Source organism: Coffea arabica, chromosome 5e (genome assembly GCF_036785885.1).
Source record: "Coffea arabica cultivar ET-39 chromosome 5e, Coffea Arabica ET-39 HiFi, whole genome shotgun sequence".
Lineage (NCBI taxonomy): Eukaryota > Viridiplantae > Streptophyta > Magnoliopsida > Gentianales > Rubiaceae > Coffea > Coffea arabica.
This window is the reverse complement of record NC_092318.1, coordinates 3,461,473-3,486,236: the sequence shown is the minus strand read 5'-3', so window position 1 is coordinate 3,486,236 and position 24,764 is coordinate 3,461,473. Positions and strand designations below refer to the sequence as shown.

At 36.8% G+C, this 24,764-nt stretch overlaps 1 protein-coding gene across 1 annotated transcript; it reads left to right on the top strand.

The window, feature by feature from the left end:
* The first annotated feature begins 485 nt into the window (after positions 1-485).
* LOC113722613 (diaboline synthase-like) lies at positions 486-1,817 on the top strand. Its single transcript, XM_027245889.1, has one exon. It carries the CDS (start codon positions 486-488, stop codon positions 1,815-1,817), a length of 1,332 nt encoding a protein of 443 aa, XP_027101690.1.
* Positions 1,818-24,764: the final 22,947 nt, after the last annotated feature.

Here is a 24,764-nt window from a genome sequence, read left to right as displayed (position 1 = left end):
TAGCTCAAAGCTCGACTCGGCTCGACTCGTTTGCAACCCTAGTCCAAACGGAGATAGAGAAAGTTATTTTAAAAAGATTCTTTTTTTTTTTAGCACCGGATGGGTAAGGTTTAAAAAATTCTGAAATTTTTTTGTATCTTTCTTGGTACTAGTTTGTCCAACAGTCCAATTCAAGTGATAAATAATTTTGATAATAATTAGGTTAGTTTTGATAAATAATCATTTCCTATTCAAGTAATGATGAATTTTGTATTTTAGTGACTGTAAAACAATTGTACCATAGGGAGAGACTTTAAAAGAAATTGGTATTTCGGAAGACAGTGTACTAAGAGATGTGTAACTTTTCCAAGTACAGGTATTTTAGGTTAATACCTAAAACACAAAACCATTGTTCACCACACTATAAAAGGGTAATAGGTTAGCAAAGCCAGCACAAGCTTATTGATAAGACATATAGGCCTACATTCAAGCAAATATTCATCAGGATGGATGCCTCGCTGCAGTTTGAGATAATTTCTGAAACAGTCATCAAGCCTTCCTCACCCACTCCTCCTCCTTTGAGATACCACAAGCTCTCATTGGTAGATCAAGCAATGCCACCAAACTATCGGATCCGGTTGGCTTTCTTCTATGCTAATATTAAGGGAACTCGTTGGCTTGCCAATGAAATATCACAACTGCTTAAAAGTTCTCTCTCAAAAGCTCTTGCCCAGTATTACCCTTTCGCCGGAAGGCTGATGAAAAACGGCTATATGATTGATTGCAACGACATGGGCGCTCAATTTACTGAAGGCCGAATTAATTCTCGAGTGGCTGAGATTCGCAAGCAATTAAGTTCAAGTTCTGAAAAAGTGCAAGATCTTATCTTTGCTAGATCTCTATTCTCCGGGCCAGCCTCAGCTAATCATCGTAGTCTAGTATTTGTTCAGCTCAGTTCTTTCAACTGTGGAGGCATAGTATTGAGTGTGTCTATAAATCACAGGATTGCTGATGCATCCAGCGTATCAACTTTCATGAATGATTGGGCAGCAATAGCTCGTCAAACGAGTGACATCCCATCTCCTCATCTTCACGGAGCTTCTCTATTCCCCCCTGTTGACGGTCAGCAATATCGACACCCATTTCCTCCTAAGCCGGATCAAGGGAAGTACGCGAAAAGGATATTGGCGTTCCATGCTTCTAAAATTGGAGAACTCAAGGCTGCTGCTCTTAACTCAGGAGTAGAAAACCCTACTCGGTTTGAAGTTGTGTCAGCCCTACTTTACAGTTGTTTTATGTCTGCAGCATCAAAGGCAAACTCGGGATCACACATCCGCCCATCAATCTTCTTTAATGCTGTGAATTTTCGACAAATAATTGTCCCTCCACTTCCACAAAATTCAGTTGGGAATTTTGCCACCTATTTCCTGACATCAGTTGACAACAATGCTGAAGTTAAATTACCAGAGTTAGTTAATAAACTGAGGGAAGGCAAAACAAAATTGCGCAAGGAGTGCACAGAAAACATCAATGCCATTCCTAGTAAGCTAAAAGCATCCCATTCAGCATCGCCGACAGCAGCAATTGAAACAATCAACTCTGACTGCTACGGGTGCTCAAGCTGGTGTAGGTTTCCATTTTATGGTGTTGATTTTGGCTGGGGAACACCTTCGCTGGTATACCCAGCAATCATTCCAGAGCAAAATGCCAACATTTTGGTATTGATAGACATGGAAGATGGTAATGGAATATATGCACATCTTATCCTAAAAGAGTTGGACATGTCACTATTGGAAGAAAATGAGGTGCTGCTTGCTTATGCCTCTTTGGATGCTTAAACATGTCCAAGCATTACAACAGGAAAATGAAATACTTATAACTATGATAAGCATTCATATATTATGCATCAGCATCACAATCTGGTAATCCTGAGTTGCTGCCGTGCATACTCAGAGCTTCGAAACTCCTCAAGGGTGAATTGAGTTATTTCTCTTTATGTTGTCGACATATCTACAGTTACGTTACATACATATTGCTCCATGTCTGCTCAGTCGAGCTATTTGAACCTTTGAAATAAAAAAAAAAAAAAACTATCAAATTTGTGGCAAAGTTCATGTTGTTTTACTTGAATAGCATAAATAAAATTAGATGATCCTACATTGGATTTGATACCAATATTATTATTTTCAAGTATGATGTCTTTCCTTACTTAGATGCAAGTACTTTAAGCCATTCTGCTACGACTTCAAGTTTGTTTGTTATTTTTCTCTGCCGTTTGTTGCAAGTTTAGAGTACATACCCGCACTTTTGAAAGGAACAGAATTCAATGGCTCGGCATTGCAGGTTTTGAATTTTGAAATTTATATGTCGAAATAGAATTCAATGGGTCTGAAGCACTATAGTTTGGTTATGTGTTAATTTTACCTTAGGGTGTACCTAATTAATTAATTCGACACTTTACAAAATAATGTAGTGGGAAATGAGGGCACTAAAGATTAGGAAATAAATTACCTGTAAGATATTTTATAACTACCATCATCATTGAATGTATGACAATTCATTTGAATTTGAATTTAAAATTCAAATTCTGCGCATGTCTTATACATTCAATCATAATGGTGTATACACTACCAACACATATATATATATATTCAATAAACTTTTTTATTTTTCTTTAAATATCTATTAAATTCTTTTTTATCCATGATCACTCCCCTGACCAGCTAGAGGGGAAGGGCTTTGACCCCACTCTCTAGCCCACCATCCCAAGAGCTTGTGTTTAATATCTTTTAATTTCTGCAGCAATTTTTTTGTAAATTATGAGGGTATTGTCATTTTAATCTCAAAGTTGAATCAAGAGTAAAGTATGCTAGAGATCACAAAACTATTTCAAAATATCATATAACCCATTAAAATAACAATGTTTTTGAAGTGCAATTTCGATATAACTTGAAGTTTCAATTTGAGATGAGAATGTCATTGATATATTCCTTCTGTCCCATAAAATTTGTCATATTTGTCACTTTTTCTTATCCCAAATTAATTGTCATGTTAGATAAGTTAATCCATGTTTTTCAATAAAATTTTATCTCTACCTTTCATTTGATCCACCGCTTATTCTTTACAATTATCAATACAACAAAAAAAAGATGACTCGCCATTTAGGATAAAAAAGGAAAGTAAAAATTCTCTTTTCCACTAATATCGCTATACATAAATTGCACGTTGTGTCAAAAGTGACAAATTTTATGGGACGGAGGGAGTATATATATATATATATATATATATATATATATATATATATATATATAGTCTGCAATTTCTAAAATTTTGAAGGTTTTCCTTTTAATTTAATGTGGGCCTTTTCGTTTTAGGCAAATTAAAATTTTGGTCATCTAAAAAACAAAGAACAAGGAAAGAAGAGTTTGGCCTTTTTTTTCTATTTTTCTATTTTTGTTCCTAAGCCCAATCCAATTTAATTTGTTATAAAGGAAAGGGCACGTCCATGAGAAAAAGAAAATCAAATTCACCAACATAAAAAAAAAAAGAAAAAGAAAAAGGATAAAAATAGTAAAGGATTGGCGTGTGCTTGGTTTCTTCGTTCTGATAAAAATAATGATAGGATTCTTAGTGATTTCATTTTTGGACAGTTCTAATTGTTCACAAATAAATTGGTGTAGCAGGGAGAATTCTAAGAGACCTCCCTGACCATTGGACCAACCCGAGTGGTTTGGTATATATGTATTTTGGTATGGTTGCAATCATCTGAATATACAAGTTTGGTAGTTAATTGTTATAGGTCCTCTTGTCTCTGTTTTTTGGACTGAAACTTGTTCAGCATGACCGTATCTCTACCTTGGTTCTATTTTGAAGATAGAACTTGATAATAGGAGGTCAGTCCTACTTCTTTTAGAGTGGTACTGAAGTGGGGTTCTTGTTTTCTGTCATAATCATGGCAAGGATTTAGAGGAATTGGAATCTTGATAAAAATCTGTAATTTGGGTTTTGGGGTTTGTAACTAAATGTATTGTTTCAGAACCATTGCTCCAAAAGGATGATGGGGGTCTCATTTCAGTATTTTAAACCATATGAGAAAGAAGAAGAAGAAGAATCACCGGCGAATAACTTTGTTTTGATAACTATAGGTAGGTTATCCAGTTTTACCTTGCCACCCTGAATCCATAAGGAGAGGTCTTGGAATATATGCACATTTGGCCTCCTTGGATACTTGAAGCTTACATGCCGAAACTCAATTTCTCCCTTCACACTCTCTAAGGTCATGCCAGACTCATCATTTGCATCCATTTTCGATATCCTGTCTAGTATGGCAAATATTGAAGCCGCAGCACCCTTGGCTTTGCTTGAATCTGTTGGAATTGAATTAGATTAACTGCTATAGTGGCTGCCAATATCAGAGCAAAGAAAACCTGCAAGATAAATAATAGTTTCTGAGGCCCGTAAATCAATATCAAACAAAACATTTCCTTAGGATTACTTGCTGAATTTTTCCTACGAGGACGTGTTTTCTGTACTTACTCGGAGAATGTCATTTTGCCATCCTTTACGAGATGGGCTTCAACGTAAAAACCAGTGGCATTAAACACAAAAGAATAATGCTAATGATGAACCCAAACCAATTCCGCTAACCAACCCTTGCCTAATTCCTACCCTCATCCGGCCTTCACACTTCTTCTCATATTTATCTGTCACCTTCTCTTCAGCACGAAATGAAGCAACTGTTCTTATACTCCTAACTGCATCACTAGCAACTTGACTTGCTTCCTCTTACATAATCTGCAAAAATTTTAAAGTTCACATATTTGAGTGATTTTCCAATGCTTACCAGAATTTTTTTTTTTTTTTTTGGGAAAACAAGTTTAAGGTTATTTTTTGGAAGGATAATTCATTGAACTCCTCTATATCAAGCAGATATCAACTAATAGTATCGTTTTCAAAACACTAACCTTTGCATCTGCACTAAACCCTTTCATGAACTTGGTTTGTATATATCCATTCAATCCTATCAGTGGTATCATCATAGCAAGAATAATAAGTGCCAGTTGCCAACTTGCACGAAAAGCAATAATCAAACCTGCAACTGCTGCTGAAGTGGATTGAACGAGCAGTACAAGCATGGTTCAAAGTCGCGGTCGCGGTTGCGGTTGCGGTTGCGGCTTGGACCGTTCTACATTGGTCTCGGCATATCAGTCGCGGTCTCGGCGAGACGCGAATTTTTTAAATATTTAATATTCTAAAAATTGTAAAAAATATGATAAACAAAAATAATTAAAAAATTAGTAAAAATAATAAAAATTTGAGTTGACACGGGATGACTCGAAATGATTCGATGTGACTCGACCGTTTTAACCCTTTACGGTGACGTCTCGGCGAGTTGAGCATCTCGGTATTGTTTCGTCACGGTATCGTATTGACAAGGATCGAGACGATGACGACTCAGCCGAGTCTTCGAACCATGAGTACAAGTGCATCTCCAACTAATGCAGGCAAAGTAGCCGCATCAGCAGAGAGCTTTGCACCAGTAGCTCCACTTGACTTCTCAGACTCATCAAATCAACCAACCTCCATATGAACCACCTTTCGGAAGCACATCAATCTAATCAGTCTGATCCATTTACCCCCAGCCACTCCAAAAAAGTATGTCCTTACGGGATATGCTAGTAATGATACCACTCCAAGAGCCACAAATATTAGTGCCCAAAATTGTGAATCCTTCTTTAGTTCCGAGGTGGCTGATAAAATGTTTTGATCATGTGCGTTGAATAATGTGTTAAATCAATTAGCTTGATTAATTACTTAGTAAATGAGATAGTTGGAATGTTCTCTATGTATCTAGAATGTTGGAATGCTCTCTAGATAATTTAAAGGGATAATATCAGAAACCTCCCCTGAGGTTTCTTCAAATATCACTTAGCTCCCCTCACATTTTAGAAATCTCTCTTACCACCCTTTGAATTGACATTTTCTTAACAATGTTAGTCCCTGGTGTCTAAAGTAACATTAGAATATTAGTTTTGGAGGAGGGAGAGTATTTTAATTCCCTTCATACCCTTAGTTTGATTGAATCCTGTGATTAAGAAAGTTGCAGTAGGTGGAATGTGAATTGGAGATAAATTTTCTGGTATGAGCACTGTTGCATGCCGTTGGACATGCAACGGCTAATTTGACTTTGCTTCCAGTGGTATTAAAAGGTGACGGAACCACATGAAGTAGCTGCAAAACTTAAAGAGGAAAGCAAGCAAAGAAATGGCTAGTTCATCCTTCCAAGGTCAGTCTTACAATTCACCTTCATCACTAAGCATGAAGAACCGGTATTGCAAATGCAACCGGAAGGCTACATTACGAATCTCAGAGAGTGAAAGAAATCTGGATAAGCTATATTTTAGTTGTTCAAAGTGCAACTACTTCCAGTGGTATGAAGGAAATGAAGGTGAAGAGTTGCAGAGGCAAAGAAATGAAGGTGAAGAAGTGCAGCGTACAAGAAATGGTGCTGATTCTGCAGTGCTTCCATTGAGGAAAACAAATCAGGAATGTAACTTTGTGCCTCAATAGAATGCATGCATCACTTTCTTGTTCATCATCAATCTTGTACTCTTAGCAATTTATCTTTTCATTCAAATTGTTAAAGCAATCACAGTTTCTTGTTCTAGTAATAGTAGATGTGTTCCAAGCTGTTTGGCCCTTACTGGTCATGCATGAAAGAACCAGAAGGCATGTGTAACTTGGACATGGTGTTAAGCTATGTGAAAAAGAGTTGAAGGAATGTTTTACTTCATACGTATGCCCCCATATTTGTTGCCTATCAGTGTTATACCAAAGTTAAGCTAGACAGAAAATGCATTAAGCTATCAGGTGTAGTTCCTTAGGTACAACAATACTCCCCAACTAAGTTCATTGGAAAACAACAGTACTAGTTTCACACATAATCCTAAGGAATCAGAGTCATAAAGTTAAACGAAAAAACACAGCATGACATCTTTGCAAGAGCATGGGACTGGGAAGCAGCAGAGCATACTTAGCAAGAGTAAATTGCAATTCCCAAACATAAGTACCAAAACATCATCACTAGGACTGGGAATGCAATTAACCACTTGGCATACGTTACATATACAACTAAACAAAAATATGTAGCAATCAACAAGAATCTCATTTGCAACATCATCTAAGAACATCATTCTAGATGATGAGGATTGCTACGTATACAAATGTACCAGATTAGCTTCCCAAAGCAAAACTCATAATACTAGCACTAACTAGAACCTCATACTGGTGCTGCTATTGTCAATGTGAGATCCCATACCAGCAGAAGTGGATATTGAAGATGCAGTGACTGCTGGAGTTTGTTTTGAGCCAACAGCAATGGAAGGTCTGGCTCTCTTATTGTTGTTAGCAACAGTAGTCCTCTCAGTTCCTGCATTTAGCCCTCCTCTCTGAAGCCATGCAACAAATCTTATTAAACTAATGGCTGGTCGACAGTTAGAATAGTTAGCAGGCAGAATGATTAACTATACCTTTCTGGTATTAGTACTAGTGCAGGCAGAATGATTAAGTTGAACATGAGCTCCAGCAACACGATTTTGAGTGCTTCCATTACTGCCTTGACTTGATACAATGACTGGGACATTTCCTTGTGCATGTTCCTGACAAATCAGATCACAAAGCTAAGCTCATTTGAACAGAATTAATACACAATCAGATACTATAATTTGACATTGCTTCAATTACCCATAGAACAGATCCTGCTAATCCAGTATTAGCAATGCCTCTTCCTGGTTTTCCTCTTCGACTTGCTGCCTGATTTGTAGAAGTACTGCTCCCTCTTTTTTCGGCAACAGGAGCTCCTTGACAAGTTCTCCTATTATGTCCAAATCTGCCACACTTTGAGCACCTGAAACTGATTGATCTCTTGTGTTGAGGTGCAGGAGCTCCTTCATCAGCTGCTCTTCTCCTATTTCTTCTTGGTCTACCAGCTCTTCTTCTAAGTGGTGGTGGCAAAACTACTACGGGTGTCACATCTTCCATTGGAGGCCACCTATTCATATGTGGAATTGGATTGATCATGAATGCATACGTTTTCAAGTATTGATCAATGGAAAAGGCTGCATCACAGTAGCTTTCCAGTTCTCCCTTCTATAAAGGGCTCCTAGTGCAGCATGCTTACAAGGAATGCCTGTCAACTGGAAAGCCCCGCATTCACATGTCCTGTCAGTCAACTTGACTATGTAGGACTTATGTCTGCTACTTCAAATGTGTTGTCACTTGCCATTATCAGTGAACACCTTCTTGATTCAGCTGCAATATCCTTCAGCTTGCCAATCACATGTGGAGTAACACTAGATGTCCATGTGCAGCCTTTTTGATACCTCTTATGCAGTTTTTTCATGAATTTTTGCCTCAGTCCTTCAGCCAGAGCAAGTATATTCTTTCCTCTCAATTCTCCAACCCATGCATTAAAAGATTCTATGAAATTATTGGTGACATGATCACACTTAATTTCAACAGAAAATGCATGCCTTGCCTAATTACACTTAGGAATGTTTGCTAAGTATCTCCAAGCATCTATATTAATATTTTTTATTCTTTCCATAGCCTCATTGTGTCCTATCAAATCATAACTTTTAGCTGCTTGCCAAAAATATCTCCTCAGCAACAATCCTGGAAATTTGACTTTGAAGTTGCAGTAGATGTGCCAACAGCAATATCGTGCAGCAGCTTCAGGCACTTGTTCCTCATAAGCAAGGTTGAGTCCCTATAAAATATAAGTACAAGGTCATCAGTCCCTATACGGAAGTTTCAGTAGCTCTTTCCTTCAGGCACTTGATTCAGCCAATATAATAGTCATGGAGGAAATCTGAAACATGCTTAATCACAGAAATGAAGAAACATACCTTCTGTCTATCACTCATGAAGGTGAGTGGAATATTGGCTGGAAATGGTCCAAAGAATTCCTGGAAATAGTAAAAAAACCAACTCCAGGCTTCCTTGTTTTCATACTCTACCACAGCAAAAGCTAATGGAAACAAACTATTGTTCCCATCAAGAGCAACTGCAGTCAACAGAATGCCCCCAAATGCACCTTTCAAATGGCAGCCATCAAAGCCAATAAATGGCCTGCAACCTGCCAGGAAACCATCTCTTTGTGCCTTGAAAGAGATAAACAATCTCAGAAATTTAGGCTCTACTAGAACGTTTGGCCTATCATAGTGAATTTTCATGATGCTTCCTGGGTTGTGCATCCTCAACAGTTCAGCATATTTTGGTAATTTTCCATAGGCCTCACTGTGTGATCCTTCTATCTGTTCTAAGGCTTTTTTTTTTGCCCTGTAAATTTGCATTCTACTTGGCAAGACTCCATGCTTCTGCATTTCAGCCTTTACTCCCTTGCTTGTCAATTCCGGGTGATCTCTCATAACAGAAATTAACTTCTTTGCAATCCAATCTGATATAGCTTCTGAATTTTTCCTATTCATGACACACGTATGCTCAGGTGTATATGTCTTAACCATGAATGTGGTCGTATCACCAACTGGGGATGCATGAATCCTCCAGTTACACCCCTCAGCACCACATTTGGCAGTGCACCTATTTTTTTCATTTTTCAACCTCACCAATGGAAATCCTTTCTGAATAGCATAGTCCTTCAATACTGCTCTAAATGCATCCACATTGGTAAATAGCATCCCTTTCTCAAACTCAATGTCCTCTCTTGGATTGTAAGTCCACATTTTTGACTGCATAATTGCTCTCATAGGATCAGTCTCTTGGTCAGATGTTGAATCAGGCACAACTTGTGCATCCTCAATCTCCTCATAATCAGACAAGTCATTTTCGTCCTTATCACTACTAGAAATTAAGGCCCTATCTTCAGCTATGACATCTTCCAAATCACTATCTATGTCATCCTTCCAAGAGTCATCAGAACTAGAAGCATAAATCTCATCATCACCCTCACTGTCAACTACAGGAATAGGAGCATTTTCAATTCCTATGTCTTTCTGTGCCACAATAAGTTGGTTATTCCTGTCCTCTACCATATTCTCCTCTGTAGTAGGAATAATATCCAGGTGCAGCAAGTACAGGTTTATAACAAGATCATTTTCATGAAGTTTGAACATATCAAGGACTGATTTGTCACTACTGATGTCCATAAAGCTTGTTGTCCTAGGAATCGCACATTTCATATGCACAAGCATGTTCAAATTTCCAGGCAAATCATTCATTGCCTTATCAGTAACATCACCAAGAAGGTCAATATATTGGTAGTTCTTTGGATCAACATTAGGAATTCTGACAGTGTTTCCCATGTAATGGACTAGAATATCATGTGCAATAATTCTTCCCATCCTACATATCAGTGTGTTTGCAAGAAAAGTTTGAATCAGTAGCTTTAATTTCACATATTCTCACAAGGGACATAGTATAACACACGCATTCTTAATCAAAGTCAAACTCAAGTTGCAAAGCTAAGCTACAAAGTTAAGCTACAAAGCTAAGCTGTTGTTATGTATTACAGCTTAGCTTCAACTCAATATTCATCAACTTTTTGGAACCAATAAAATAAAGGTCAAGCATAGTTCATCAAATCAGACATTCTTTACAGCATCCATTATGTGCAATACTTAATATAAGGTCCCCTGTTGCATTCACTCTGGTTGGATGTTAAACTTGGTCATCAAGTCCAATAAACCACAAAAACACAAGGAAAATAGAGACATTATAGGCAAATCATGACCAAGAGTTCATGACACCTGCATTTTCTCCTATTACATGTTCATCATATCAACTACCAATGGAACTCAGCCACAGCAAGTCCAACAAAACAGAAAAACACAACAAAACAGAGATCATTTCGGCAATGTTAAACTCAGAACACTTCATGACACTCGACAAGTTCTCCTTCTACATGTTGATCATATCAACTAGCAATGGAAGACTTTTACCTGTTGTGCATCTCAGTTTTGACAAAATCACTTTCACTCCAACCGAATGCATGCAATTCAATACTTTGCAATATTTCTCCTCCTTTGCAATATCCAGCGAGAGATTTCCAGAAAGATACTATCAAATAACAATCACAGTTATAAGTAGTATTTCATTCCTCTTCATTTCCTGGGCAATTAGACGTCTTATCACAGCAAAATGGCGCCATGCAACTCGTACGGAACCCATGCTTCTAGGCGGCAAAGCTTTCCCGGGCTTTATACAGTTCCATGCTTGCTCTCTCAGACATTTTTTGCATTTTATCAGCTGAATAAGTTAACAGCAGAGCAAAGGGTATTATTGGCAATTGATTAGATTTCTTGTTGACTGCTGACCCATTATCACTTGAGGGGTGGTAAGAGAGATTTCTAAAATGTGAGGGAAGCTAAGTGATATTTGAAGAAACCTCAGGGGAGGTTTCTGATATTATCCCTAATTTAAATGTTCTCTATGTATTTAGAAGGTTGGAAATTAAGAAGGTTGTTGGTAAGTGTGGCTGGAACTCTTCCCTATGTATCTAGAATGATCATTTACAACTATAAATAGACCTTGTAAGCTTCAAACCAATACAAGAGAGTGAAAGACATAAAAGAAAAAAAACAATTGAAGCTACCCTTGTCTCCAAATATTGTCAATTCTTGGCTTAATATCCAATAAATTGGTATCAGAGCTAAGGTTTCACAGCCATAGTTCATACCCTAAAACCAGAAAAATTTGAGAAATTTTCAACTATACAAGATGGCTAATCATACTAGTGATAGTCTTCCAATTCCCATATTTTTTGGTGGGCACTATAATCATTGGTTCGTGAAAATGAGAACAATTTTCAGATCCCAAGATTTATGCGAATATGTAGAGAATGGCTATAGAGAATAGTGAAGAAGGTCTCACCAATCAAGAATTAAAGGCACTTAAAGAGCATATGAAGAAGGATGCAAAGGCTCTTTCACACATCCGGTAAGGTATAAGTCCAGATATGTTTTTTTCAAAAATTATGGGAGCTGTTCATGCCAAGGAAGCATGGGAGATTCTACAAAAGGAGTTTCGAGGGAATCTTAAGGTAAAGAATGTTACTCTTCAAACTCTTAGAAGAGATCTTGAAAATTTGAACATGAGTGATGATGAAAATATTCAAAATTACTACACAAAAATCACCACAATTATAAATGAAATGAAAACCTTTGGTAAAGAAATTAGTGATTGTAGACACTAAAATTTTACCATTTTATTTATTCATTTTTAGTTAAATTTTATTTTATTTTAATTTATTTTTTCATTTCTCTTTTCTTGAGTAAAATCATTTTTAGAAAATCGAAAAAAGAGATAAGAAAAGTAAAAAAAAAAAGAGAAAAGAAGAAGAAATGAAAATCAGCTTTTCATAAATAAAAATAAAATAAAATAAAAAAGTGGAAGGGCCACGAGCGCGTGCGAAGCATGCGCGCTGTTCATGGCTTCATACCAGAAGCCATGAACGAGGCCATTGGTACCAGAAATTGCAGCAGCATTTCTTGGCCTTTTTCCATTCCTTTTTTATCGTTTTTTCGCTCCATTGGATCACTCCAGTACCAATCCACCTGGCTTTAATCTAAACACCAAGAAAATCCAGATCAAAAGCTATCTAAAGGCTCAAAAATTATCAAGAAAAAATGCAGCAAATCTGCACCTTACATGCTAGGGTTGGAGGGATTTTTTGTAACTATAAAAGGCTGAGAAACGCAACCTTGAAGAGAGGACAACATGAGAGACGAGGGTGGCAGCTGGGGAAAGAAAGAAAAAGAAGAGGAAAAAGGAGAGAAAACGAAGAAAGGGAGGAAGAAAAAAGAAGGGCAGAAATTTTTACAAAAAACTGGAGCCAGGGTTGACGGTTGAGGAGGATTTAGGGCCATCATTCGATCTCTATAAAGCCTCTCTGGAGAAAATATCAGTTTCTGGAGAATCTACGGTGATCAAGGAGGAAGATTTATGTTGAAAGTTTTCGAAGAAAACCTCAGCAACATCCTCAAATCGAAGCTCAAAATGACGACCCCGTCAACTCTTGAAACTCCAGCAACCGAATTCGAAGAGACAAACTTTCGACCTCTGAGAGTGTAAATCTTGCATGTTCCCACGTTTTGTTTGGCGTTAAAGCATCAAAGGTAACTCTTTCCCATCTTTTCTCGTTTACATTTCTTTGGATTGACATCAAGCATGTAAAAATTGTGTTGCTGCATTTAGATTTCTTGGTTTTTTGTCTTTTTCTTCTGTGGCTTTTCCATCTACGCGCAAGTTGTCAGTTCATATCTTCACCCCATACCATTGCCTTTGGATCTCGTATTGTTGTGGGTCATGAGACTTTGTGTGTAGGAATCATCCCACGTTGCTTTTAGTTGATAATGAACCCAGAAACTTGTGGAAAGTTTTCATGAATGAACCTGGAATTTGCAAGCTTTTCCCCCCATTCTAGATTTTCCTTTCTTTTGTATGCTCAATATGGTATCTTGATGATAAGCTTATGGGATTTAATGAGAACTTGAGGTTGGATTCTTGTTTGAGATTGCTGTTAAAGATTGCCGCATGAGGTTGCTGAAGTTTCGAAGCTTCAGAAAGTTGCAGAAGCTCTTCTTCGAAACTTGCATGAGAAAATTATAAAAAACTTACGTTTTGGTCCCCCAACTTTCAGGTAATTTTATGATGGCCCAAAAACTTCTGTAATTGAATCAATTTTTCCCCCTATTTGGTTTTAATCATCTTTTTCATGTTTAAATGTGTCCCTTGAGCAACTTTTTTTCAAATTTTAAGATATAATTAGGGTTTAATAATTTTTAGTTGATTTAATTTTTTGTTGGGTTTTGTAAGGTTTATTTCGTTTGGGCTTAGGCAATGGGTTTTGATCTTTTTGAATGAATTTTGGCTTGGGTTGGAGGTGAAAGCCCACTCATTTTTAGTTGGGTCTATTTGATAAAAATGATGGCCTAGCCCGTCTCTTTTCACTTGGGTTTTTGTTGGGTCAAAATGGCCTTGGCCCAAAGAAGAACTAAAAATGGCCCATTGGTTTTGGCCTCTTAGAAATTTGATGCATAATTTGCAGATTAGTTCCTGTACTTTCAATTAGGTCCCTAATTTAATTGTAATTTGGTCTCTAAACTTTATTTTTATTTAAATTGTGACCCTTAAATTTTGTAATAATTACATATTAACCCCTAAACTTTCTTAATTTGATTTCTTAAATACAAGTTACTTTTCTTATTTAATTGTTAATTATACTTCATTTAAGTGCTTTAATGGGTAGATTGCATGATTATTTCCATTTCTTTATAATTAAATTGATGCCTTGATCATTTTGTTCATTTTGGCGCATAAGTAGGGCAAATTTCACCCCATTTAATCGTAACTTCAGGGGAGGTAACCTCTTTTATTATTTTAAATACTTTTATGTGCTCCAATGTGTTTTATGTGTAATTGCATGTTTCAAGTGCTTTTTCTTTAATTAGTCATTCTTATTCATTTTAAGTTTCATTTGTTTTATTTAATTTTGATGATTATTTGAGAGGCATTAAAATGCCAAGTTGTAATAGATAGGTGCTCAAGACATGTATTTAGTTAGTTTATGTAATAGATAGGTTTTGATTTTTGCTAAAAATGTATTTAGTTAGATGAATGTAATAGTTAGATTATAATTTTTAGAACCCCCCTAGATTGTAGTTAAGGTCCCGAATGTAATAGTTAGGCTCTTATTTGCATTTATTTGCTTGGATGCTTGCATGCTTGTGTGTTTATGTGTTTACTCGCTTTCATTAGGGTTTTACATCTAGAAATTGTGCTTATGTGTTATGTGCTCTGTGTGCATTATGTGTTTACTTGATTTAATTATACTTTATATGATTTATTTAGTTATAATAAATGCATGACGTCACCATACTAGTCCAACACTAGTTATGGCCATTCTCCCCGATTTCTCACTAGCCCAACGCTAGTGAAGACTTGTAAAAATGGGTTAGTCCAATGCTAGACTCTTTAGTCCGTCCACACATTAGAATCACATGCTTGTGTGACAATCACTATATTTCATACATATTTTCTACTTTTAGGATCTTTACCATTTTGCATGATATTTCCTCTATATGTATATCCCTTATCCCTATGTATGAAACATGACATTTAGACTTGCATTCTATTTAAGAAAAATTAGAAATAGGTTAGTGCATTTGATTGATTAGGTTAGAGAGCACCCTTCAAATATGGGAAATAGACGAGTATGACTTCTTAGCCTTAGGATGCTCGTATCTCCTCTATAAAAAGAAAAATTGAAGTCACGAATCTTAGCCCCCATACTTGTTATGTCGCATTCCCTTTTTTAGGTCACGTATGTTTATATATTATAATTCTTCTTTTCTTTGAGTCTCATTTTGCATATTCGTGACCTCTTCTAAGAATTATTTTGGGCATCACAATTAATGTGATTTGCACCAATTAAACTTTGAAGAGATATTTCGACTCTCTCGATATCCATTAGGTCTAGATTTGCATCCATGTAGTAACATCCAAAATGTGATAAGTCTTATAAGTTAGATTAAGAAAAAAATTTTCGCAACTAACCTTGGCTAGGTTGAAAGGGTGCTTTAGGTTTGATTTTGTCAAATCTTTGCCTTCTCTTTCTTCAATCGTGACTCCTGAACTCTTTTCTCTTGTTTTCAAAGACCCGGAGTCATCTAAGAAGGGTTTTATCTATTTTTTTATTAAAAATATATTTTTAGGTGACTTGGTACACCTTAACTCAATACCAAGTGGTGACTTCTATTTTTTCTTAAAAACCCCTTTTAGACTTGTTTTGGGCCCAAAACGTCGCACTTTTTAAGTCCTATTTTAAGCCTTTTTCTTTTTCTTTATTCTCTAAAAATCAAAAAACACATTTTCACTCAAATTTAATCAAAAATTCATTTTTATAACTCGTTATTTTATTTTTTTAAAAATGAGGCGCGACAGTGATAGCAAAATTGTTGAAAAGATTCTTGTTAGTTTGCTTCTAAAATTTGATCCAATGGTGTCCATAATTGAGGAGACAAAAGATATTTCTTCAATGAGTGTTCAAGAGTTGATGGGATCCTTGAAAGCTCATGATAGAAGGTTGGCTAGGCATGCTGAAAAATCTGTTGAAAGTGCTTTCCTATCACACCCAAAACCAATTAATGAGAACCATCTTGTAACTACCAAAGAGGTGGTAGATATGGCCGTGGAAGAGGCAGAGGTAAAAATTCAAGAGAAAGAGGAAGAAACAACCTTCAAAGAGGCCTTAATGCTCAAAATTCACAACCTTGCAACTATTGTAGCAAGACCAATCACCTTGAAAAAGATCGTTGGCACAAAGACAAGCCAAAGTGCTACTATTACAAGAGATTTGGCCACATTGAGAAGGATTGCAGATTCAAGACCAATCATCAATCACAATTTTCAGAAGACAAATAAGGAGAAGGAAACTTATTCTATGCTTGTCACATGGCCACCGAAGTCGAGAACAATATGTGATACCTTGACAACGGTTGTAGCAATCATATGACAAGAGATGGATCCATTTTTGTTGACTTGGATGAATTTACAAAGACTGAAGTGAAGAAGGGAAATGGAGTCATAGTTCAAGCACAAGGATTGGGAACAATTGGTGTCCAAACCAAGCAAGGTATGAAGTTCATTCGTGGTGTTTTATTTGTTCCTGATTTAAACCAAAATTTATTCAGCCTTGGACAGCTTCTTGAGCATAAATATGCACTTAACTTTGATGATTATGAGTGTTGCATCTATGACGAAAAGGATGGTAAACAACTTGTGATGAAAATCCAAATGCAAGCCAACCGAAGTTTTCCAATGAAATTCAATTATAGTGGAAATCGAGCCTTGAAAGTAAATGCTAGTGAAGATTCATGGTTGTGGCACAAGAGGTTTGGCCGTTTGAATTTTCATAGCTCAATGTGCTTCAACAAAGAGGGATGACATATGGCTTACCAAGAATTGAGGAGAAACATGAAGTTTGTGAAGGTTGTGCACTTGGCAAACAACACCGGCAACCATTTCCTAAAGGAGTTGCATGGTGAACCAAGAAGAATTTGGAGCTAATTCATGCGGATATTTATGGGCCCATGAAGACAACTTCTCATGGAGGTAATAAGTATTTCATCCTTTTCATTGATGATTTTTCAAGAATGACTTAGGTCTATTTTATGAAAGAAAAATCCGAGGTGTTTTCAATTTTTAAGAAGTTGAAAAGTCTTGTTGAAAAATAAAATGGCTATTATATCAAGAAGTTGAGGAGTGATCGTAGTAAGGAGTACACCTCAAATGCATTCCAAGAATTTTGTGAAGATAAAGGTTTGGAGAGGCAGCTGACCGTTGGCTACACATCACAACAAAATGAAGTCTCATGGAGTTTATGGTCTTTCATGTATTCTGAAATAGGATATAAGCATATGCTCCAAGAACCAAGCAGTAGTGGAAGTAATGTTGCAAAACAAATAAATAAATAAAACCACATGCTTTATTCTCCATGACAGAAAAATTAAAAAAAAAAGGTCCAAATGTGGACAAAGTGGAAAATGAGTGTCATTATAAGGAAAGTTCGAATATGAAATCTCTCACTCGCACTCCCTCTTCTGAACTACCAAACTCATCCCTCCCCCCACTTAGCGTATATACAATTTGTAAAATACAATAACAATTTTCACTTGTTTTACTTTTTTGAAACAATACCAAATGTACAATTGGGCAGTATATGTCATACCTAAATAGCTCTTACCTCTTATCCATTTAAATTGAGTTTACCTTCATAAGATGCCTAAAAAACAAATGGTGCATAAGAATTTTTTTTAATTGGTGCATAAGAATTATTCCTATAAAGAAATTTACAAACTCACAATCAAAGAGTGTAAACTTGATTTGGAATAAGAGATGAGAACAAGGTGAATGTATTATTCTCTCCATTCTCTTGTCTCATTTGTTGGTTTTTTGGTGAAATAGACCTCTTCTTTGATCAATAAATTTACATAGATTTGTATGAAGATATAATTGGATAATATTGAACATTTCATGAAAATTAAAAACTCTTACAACCTACACTACAATGGTTCTTTGTTTTCTTTTGTGGGCACCAGCTATAAAGACAGTCATTGACAAGGATTGTACATTCTCTTGACAAGAAAAAAAAATTTAAGAAACAATAAAAATAAAAGTAGAAATCAAATCAAGTGGATGTCCCTATAAAAAAAAATATTAGTAGAAGGCACATAGAATCTGTTCTAATCTCAAAGGTCAGAACTCAGGAGACTCCTGCTGTACACTTCAGACTTAGTTGGCGGGTACTGTTATATTTAATTGATTATTAGTATTCATATTATTAAATTAATCTCAAAATTTAATAAATGGTAAATTTTTATACACTATTTTTTACGCTAACAATTATAAATTTATGCTAATTGTGTAAAAACTAATTTCATGAAAAATTTATCTTTAATAAATACCACCAACAATGATTATTTTAATTAAGAAAGACATAAACTAACTAAAATTACTAATTAAATACTAATAATCCTACCTGTAATTAGTATTGCAGACTGCTAATGATACGGTAAAGAAAATATATGAAAACAAGAAGATAAAAAACTTCTTCTTGCTTTCCAAAGCTGAAACTTCTTCCCAACTTCTTCAAATTCTTTCTAAACAAAATTTGCTTTTTTTTTGGAATTTTTTTGTTTGTTTGTCATCTTTCTTAGCAAAGTCCGACATCCCATCTTGTTTCCTCCTGGAAAAGAAAAGCAAGCTGTTCATATTTCTCCTCTTTCCTGATGCTACTGCTGCTGCCTGCTGCTTCTATCACTCTGTATTCTTTTCCAAGCTCAAAGTTTTGAGCTTGATGAGAGAATTTGAAGAAGACAAAGATACTGGGATCAAAAAAGCCCTGATGTTCTCATTGACCTCAAAGGTGTATTTATATACAGAGATAAGGAACCTATCTATATAATTTCTATATCTGTACAAAGAAAGATTTCACAATTAGTAAACTACAGAGATAAGGAACCTACCTATATAATTTCTATATCTGTACAAAGAAAGATTTCCTATACAATAGTAAACTACCAAAAAATTACATACCGTAAATTGCTGCACTAATTTCTGCAATTTCCTAAAGCATCATTCCATAAATTGCTGCACTAATTTCTGCAATTTCCTCAATACCCCCCCTCAAGTTGGAGCATGAAGATTGGAGATGTCCAACTTGCGAAGAAGAAATTGAAACTGATCAGTACCCAAAGCTTTAGTGAAAATATCAGCAAGTTGTAGAGTCGTACGTACATGAGCTGTTTCAATGTTCCCATTTTGTATCTCTTCTCGAATGAAATGACAATCAACCTGATGTGTTTCGTACGCTCATGATATACAGGATTCGCCGCAATGTGCAAGGCTGATTGACTATCACAGTACAAGCGCATGGAACTAGAATGATCAATACCAAGAAATAGCAGCAAACCCTTTAACCACTTAAGTTCACAAGCTGCTGTAGTCATTGACCGATATTCTGCCTCAGCAGAGGAGCATGAAACAGTCTGTTGTTTTTTGGTTTTCCATGAGACAGGTGATCTGCCCAAGCAAATAAAATAACCTATCAAGGAGCATCTTGTCAAGGGACAACTTGCCCAATCGGAGTCACAGTATGAATACAATTTAAGATCAGAGTTGGCCCGCAAAAGGATTCCCTGTCTAGGATTACCCTTCAAATATCGGACTACTCGTAATACAGCTTCCCAATGGGCCTTCTTTGGTTGCTGCATAAATTGAGCAAGAAAATGGACGCAGTAGCTCAATTCAGGTCGTGTAATAATTAAGTAAATTAGTCTGCCTACCAGCCGACGATATTGAGCAGGGTCACTAGCATCATCCCCTTCAACAAGTGCAAGTTTATGATTCTGCTCCAGTGGAGTTTTTGCTGGCTTAACTCCCAGCAAACCAACCTCAGAGATGACATCCAACGCGTATATTTACTGACAAAGAAAAACCCCTTCAGCATTTCTTGCTACTTCTATACCCAAAAAATATTTCAACTGTCCCAAATCCTTCATATGAAAACAACTGCTCAAATATTTCTTAACTCGCTGCACAGCCGTGGCATCATTACCTGAAATAATGAGATCATCTGCATAAACCAGAACATGTATTTGCACATATTGCTCATGAAAAGCAAACAATGAATAATCTGAGTAAGATTGATGAAAGCCATACGTCTTCAAAGAATCTGCCAGCTTAGCAAACCAACAACGGGGTGCCTGATGCAAGCCATACAAAGACCTTCGTAGTCTACACACTTTCCCAGGAGTTTTAGAGGCAAAACCTGGTGGCATTTTCATGAAAACTTCCTCAGTCAAGTCGCCGTGTAAGAAAGCATTCTGCACATCCAGCTGATGTAGTTCCCAGTTCTTTGCAGCAGCTACTGCAAGAAAAGTACGTATAGTGGCCATCTTTGCAGTGGGAGCAAAAGTTTCATGATAGTCAATACCCTCTTTTTGATTATTGCCAAGAATTACCAATCGAGCCTTGCATCGTTCAATGCTTCCATCAGAATTATATTTTATTTTGTACACCCACTTACTGCCAATAGCCTTCTTCCCAACGGGTAAGTCTTCCACCGTCCAAGTTCCATTCTTCTCCAAAGCTTAAATTTCTTTTCTCATAGCTTCACGCCATCGTTTATCTCTCATTGCCTCATTATAAGAAACTGGTTATGAACCTGCAGTAATGCTTGCCAAGAAGGACTGATGTTGTGAAGAAAACCGATCATAGCCAACAAAATTGGCTATGGGATAAGACATACCTGAGGAATGTGGTTGAAGTGGTGAACTCTACGAGGGGCTGAATTGCACATTATTTGTCACATAGTTCTTTAGACGAGTGGATGACTGTTTAATCCTATGTCCATGACCAAGCTGATCTCCCACTAGTACCTCCTCTCCTGAATTTTCCTCCCTATTTTCAGCTGCACTGATTTCTGCAATTTCCTCAGTAGGTGGACAACCTTCAGGAGATTTCTCTAATATCTCCCCATCTTCCTCAACAATTTCCCAATCCTTATGCTCATGAGCTCCATCTGCATTTTTAGTGGAATTTTCACCTGCAAACATTGTTGCAGAGTATGGAAAATTTGTTTCTACAAACACCACATCCCTTGAGACAAGATACTCAGAAGTTTCTAAATCATACACTTTCCATCCTTTCTTGTCAAAAGGGTACCCCACAAAAACACATCTACGGATTTGACTGGCAAATTTATCCTTATCTCTAAGTTGTCTATGCACATAACACAAACACCCAAAAGTCCTAATATGATTATAGGAAGGAAGTTGTCCAAAGAGAATTTCATAAGGAGTTTTTCCCTTCAGGACCGCGAATGGTGTCCTATTGATTAAGTGTCCAGCGGTAAGAATGCATTCCTCCAAAAATCAATTGGCAAGTGTGCCTGAAACATCAAAACTCTCACCACATTAAGGATGTGATGATGTTTTCTCTCAACTCGTCCATTCTGTTGGGGAGTTCCTACACAAGAAGTTTGGTGCAATATACCATTTTCATCAAAATATTTTTGTAGACACACAAATTCAGTGCCATTATCACTCCTAATAGTCTTCACTTCCTTCTCAAATTGTCGTTTAACCATAGCAATAAAACTTTTAAGAACACAAGCAACTTCATGTTTTCCTTTCAGCAAATAAATCCACACAGCACGAGAACAATCATCAACAATAGTCAAGAAATAAGCAGCTCCACAAGAAGCCAAAGCTTTATAAGGCCCCCATAAGTCACAATGCATTAAATCAAAACAATTCTTAGCTTTATTGTCACTAGAATAAAACATCTCTCTAGTCTGTTTTGCTCTAAAACAAACATCACAACTTAAATTATCACTATCTTTACTAAATTTATTTGTTGCAGAAATCAACTCTAGCGCCTTACTCGACGGATGACCCATTCTCCTATGCCAAAGATTGAAGTCTGAAACTCCAGAAGTTTTATAAGCATTTGCCGAACCCACTGCCTTCAAAAAATACAGCCCCTCGTGTTGTTCACCCGCTCCAATCAGCCTCCTCGTATTTCGGTCCTGTATAGCACAAATTTTGTTAGTGATTTACAGTACCAGATTTGAGTCATTGAGAAGTTGTGAAACAGAGATCAAGTTATATTTTAAATTAGACACAAAAAGAACATGTTGCAATTTCAATCCTCCTCCAAGATGCACCGTTCCTTCTTTCAGTGCCACAGTTGCTTCACCATTTGGCATTCCGACTGAACATGGAACACTGTCAGACACATCTCTCAGGCAGGCCTTTGTCCCAGTCATATGATGGGAAGCCCCTGAATCTATTACCCAAGACAAAATTTCTTGCTTACCAATCAATCTTTCATTGGATACAGTCTTTTGCGAACTCAAAAGTCCCAGCAAAGTGCTCCATTGTTCATCATTCAACCCACTAAGCCCCTTTCGATCAGTTTCTGTGACTCCTCCGTGATCACCTTCTGTTGCAAATGTTTGAGTGACATTTGCTCGTGGTACACCACCCCTGTCACGGCCTCCACCACCATTGCGCTTACGCCCACTTCCTCGTCCTGGAGTACTGGAACGAGGTCTATTTCCCCACCAATCTGGATACCCTATCAGCTGAAAGCAGGTACCTGAATCGTGTCCCTCACGATTGCAATGTGAGCATACTGCAGTTTTGTCCCTCCCCCCCCCCCCAAATTTCGTCCACCAACCTGAACTGCAAAGCTCATGGGGTTGCCTTTCTCTTCCCTTGTTCGTGACATTGTCCTTACTCGTTCTTGCTGAACGACCATTGCATATACCCTATTCAGATTGGGTAATGGCTCTGTGCTCAAAATATTAGCACACACAGTACCATAGCGTTCTTCATCCAAGCCCATCAAAAATTGATGAACTCTTTCTTCCTCCCTTTTCTTTTCCAGTTCAGTTGTGAGATTGCACTTGCATCCACCACAACTACACAATGGTGTTTTGTCGTAATTATTCAGTTCATCCCATATGATTTTAAGCTGTCCATAGTAATTGACTATGGTTTGTCCCTCCAGCTTGTAGTTCGTCAAGTCCGATCGCAATTGCTAGACTCTTGGTCCATTCCCAATTGAGAAGCGCTGCCTTATGTCCTCCCATAAATCTCCAATATTGTCCACAAGAGAAATAGTTGAACGTAAAGAGGGTTCAATGGTGTTAAATACCCATGAAACCAGCATGGAATTAACTGTCCACCAATCTTCAATTTCCGGCGAATCATCTACCGGTTGTTCCACAGTTCCATCAATGAAACCATACTTCTTTTTGGCCCTCAATGCAGTCCGCACTGCCCGTGCCCACTCTTCATAATTTTCTCCCTTCAACTGCACCTGGGTAATTATGTTGCCTGGATTGTCGTTGGGGCTTAGAGTGTAAGGGCTGGAAGTTTTCTTATCTAAACCAGAATTTCCTTCGTCTTTGGGAGGCATGGCTCTGATACCATGAAGAAGACAGAGATACTGGGATCAAAAAAGCCCTGATGTTCTCATTGACCTCAAAGGTGTATTTATATACAGAGATAAGGAACCTACCTATATAATTTCTATATCTGTGCAAAGAAAGATTTCCTATACAATTAGTAAACTACAGAGATAAGGAACCTACCTATATAATTTCTATATCTGTACAAAGAAAGATTTCCTATACAATAGTAAACTACCAAAAATTACATACCGTAAAATGCTGCACTAATTTCTGCAATTTCCTAAAGCATCATTCCATAAATTGCTGCACTAATTTATGCAATTTCCTCAATAGAATTGGTTTTGGAATTGCCAGTTTCGTTTATATTGAAATGGGTTTTTCTGGGTTTTCAGGATTACTGCTTAAAAGTGTGAATTGAATTTATAAAGAAAAGAGAAAAGAAAAAACTGGGAATTTCAGTTATTGATCAGTATGGATGAGAAATCTGGAAGTGGGGCGATTGTTGCTGAATTGGTGAATCAATCAACTCATCAACCTCAATCAATGCAAGATGAAGATGTGTCTCAGCCTCATCATTTTAAAATGGTTAAAGGAAATTTCAACATTTTTTTCTTTGAAATTCTTCTTGTCTGAATCTGTGAGTGTACTGTGTATGGATATATTTCTCTTTATTGGTGGATGAAAAAAAGGCAGTTTCTCTGTTTTCAATGTGGCAAGTCTGTAATTATACTCCTTATTTTTGCCAGAAGAATTGGTTTTTGTGTTTAATCATGTCTTGGTTATATGATGTTCTAGTTAATCTTAGCACTGTTTTTTTAGCTATGTTTGAAATGTGAAGCTCAGAAAACACCCAAAAAAAAATGGAGTTCTTGATAGCAAAAGTGAATGCTTGTTTGTTTAGCAATGTACAATCTCAATCTTATATGTGATTTCAATTTCCTTCAACAATTCAGAAGAAATAAACTAATTGTCATGTAGTATAATGGAAATGAGGATAGTGGGTGAATGCTGCTGAAGAGAGGAGGATCTCAAGAAGGTGTCTGAGAAGAAGAGAAACAGAGAAAATTTCATGTGAAAGTAAAAAAGTGAAAAGAAACTAACTTGATCATGAGAAGAAACATCTTTTGAGTTTCAAGCTTATATGCTGATAAGACAGCATTCATAGAGGTTGTCGGGCTTATAGTTGGAAAAATACAGTGTGATTCATTAGTGTCACCAAATAAATGTATGATACTGTTTCTCTTCGTGGGTGAATGCTGCTGAAGAGAGGGGGATCTCAAGAAGG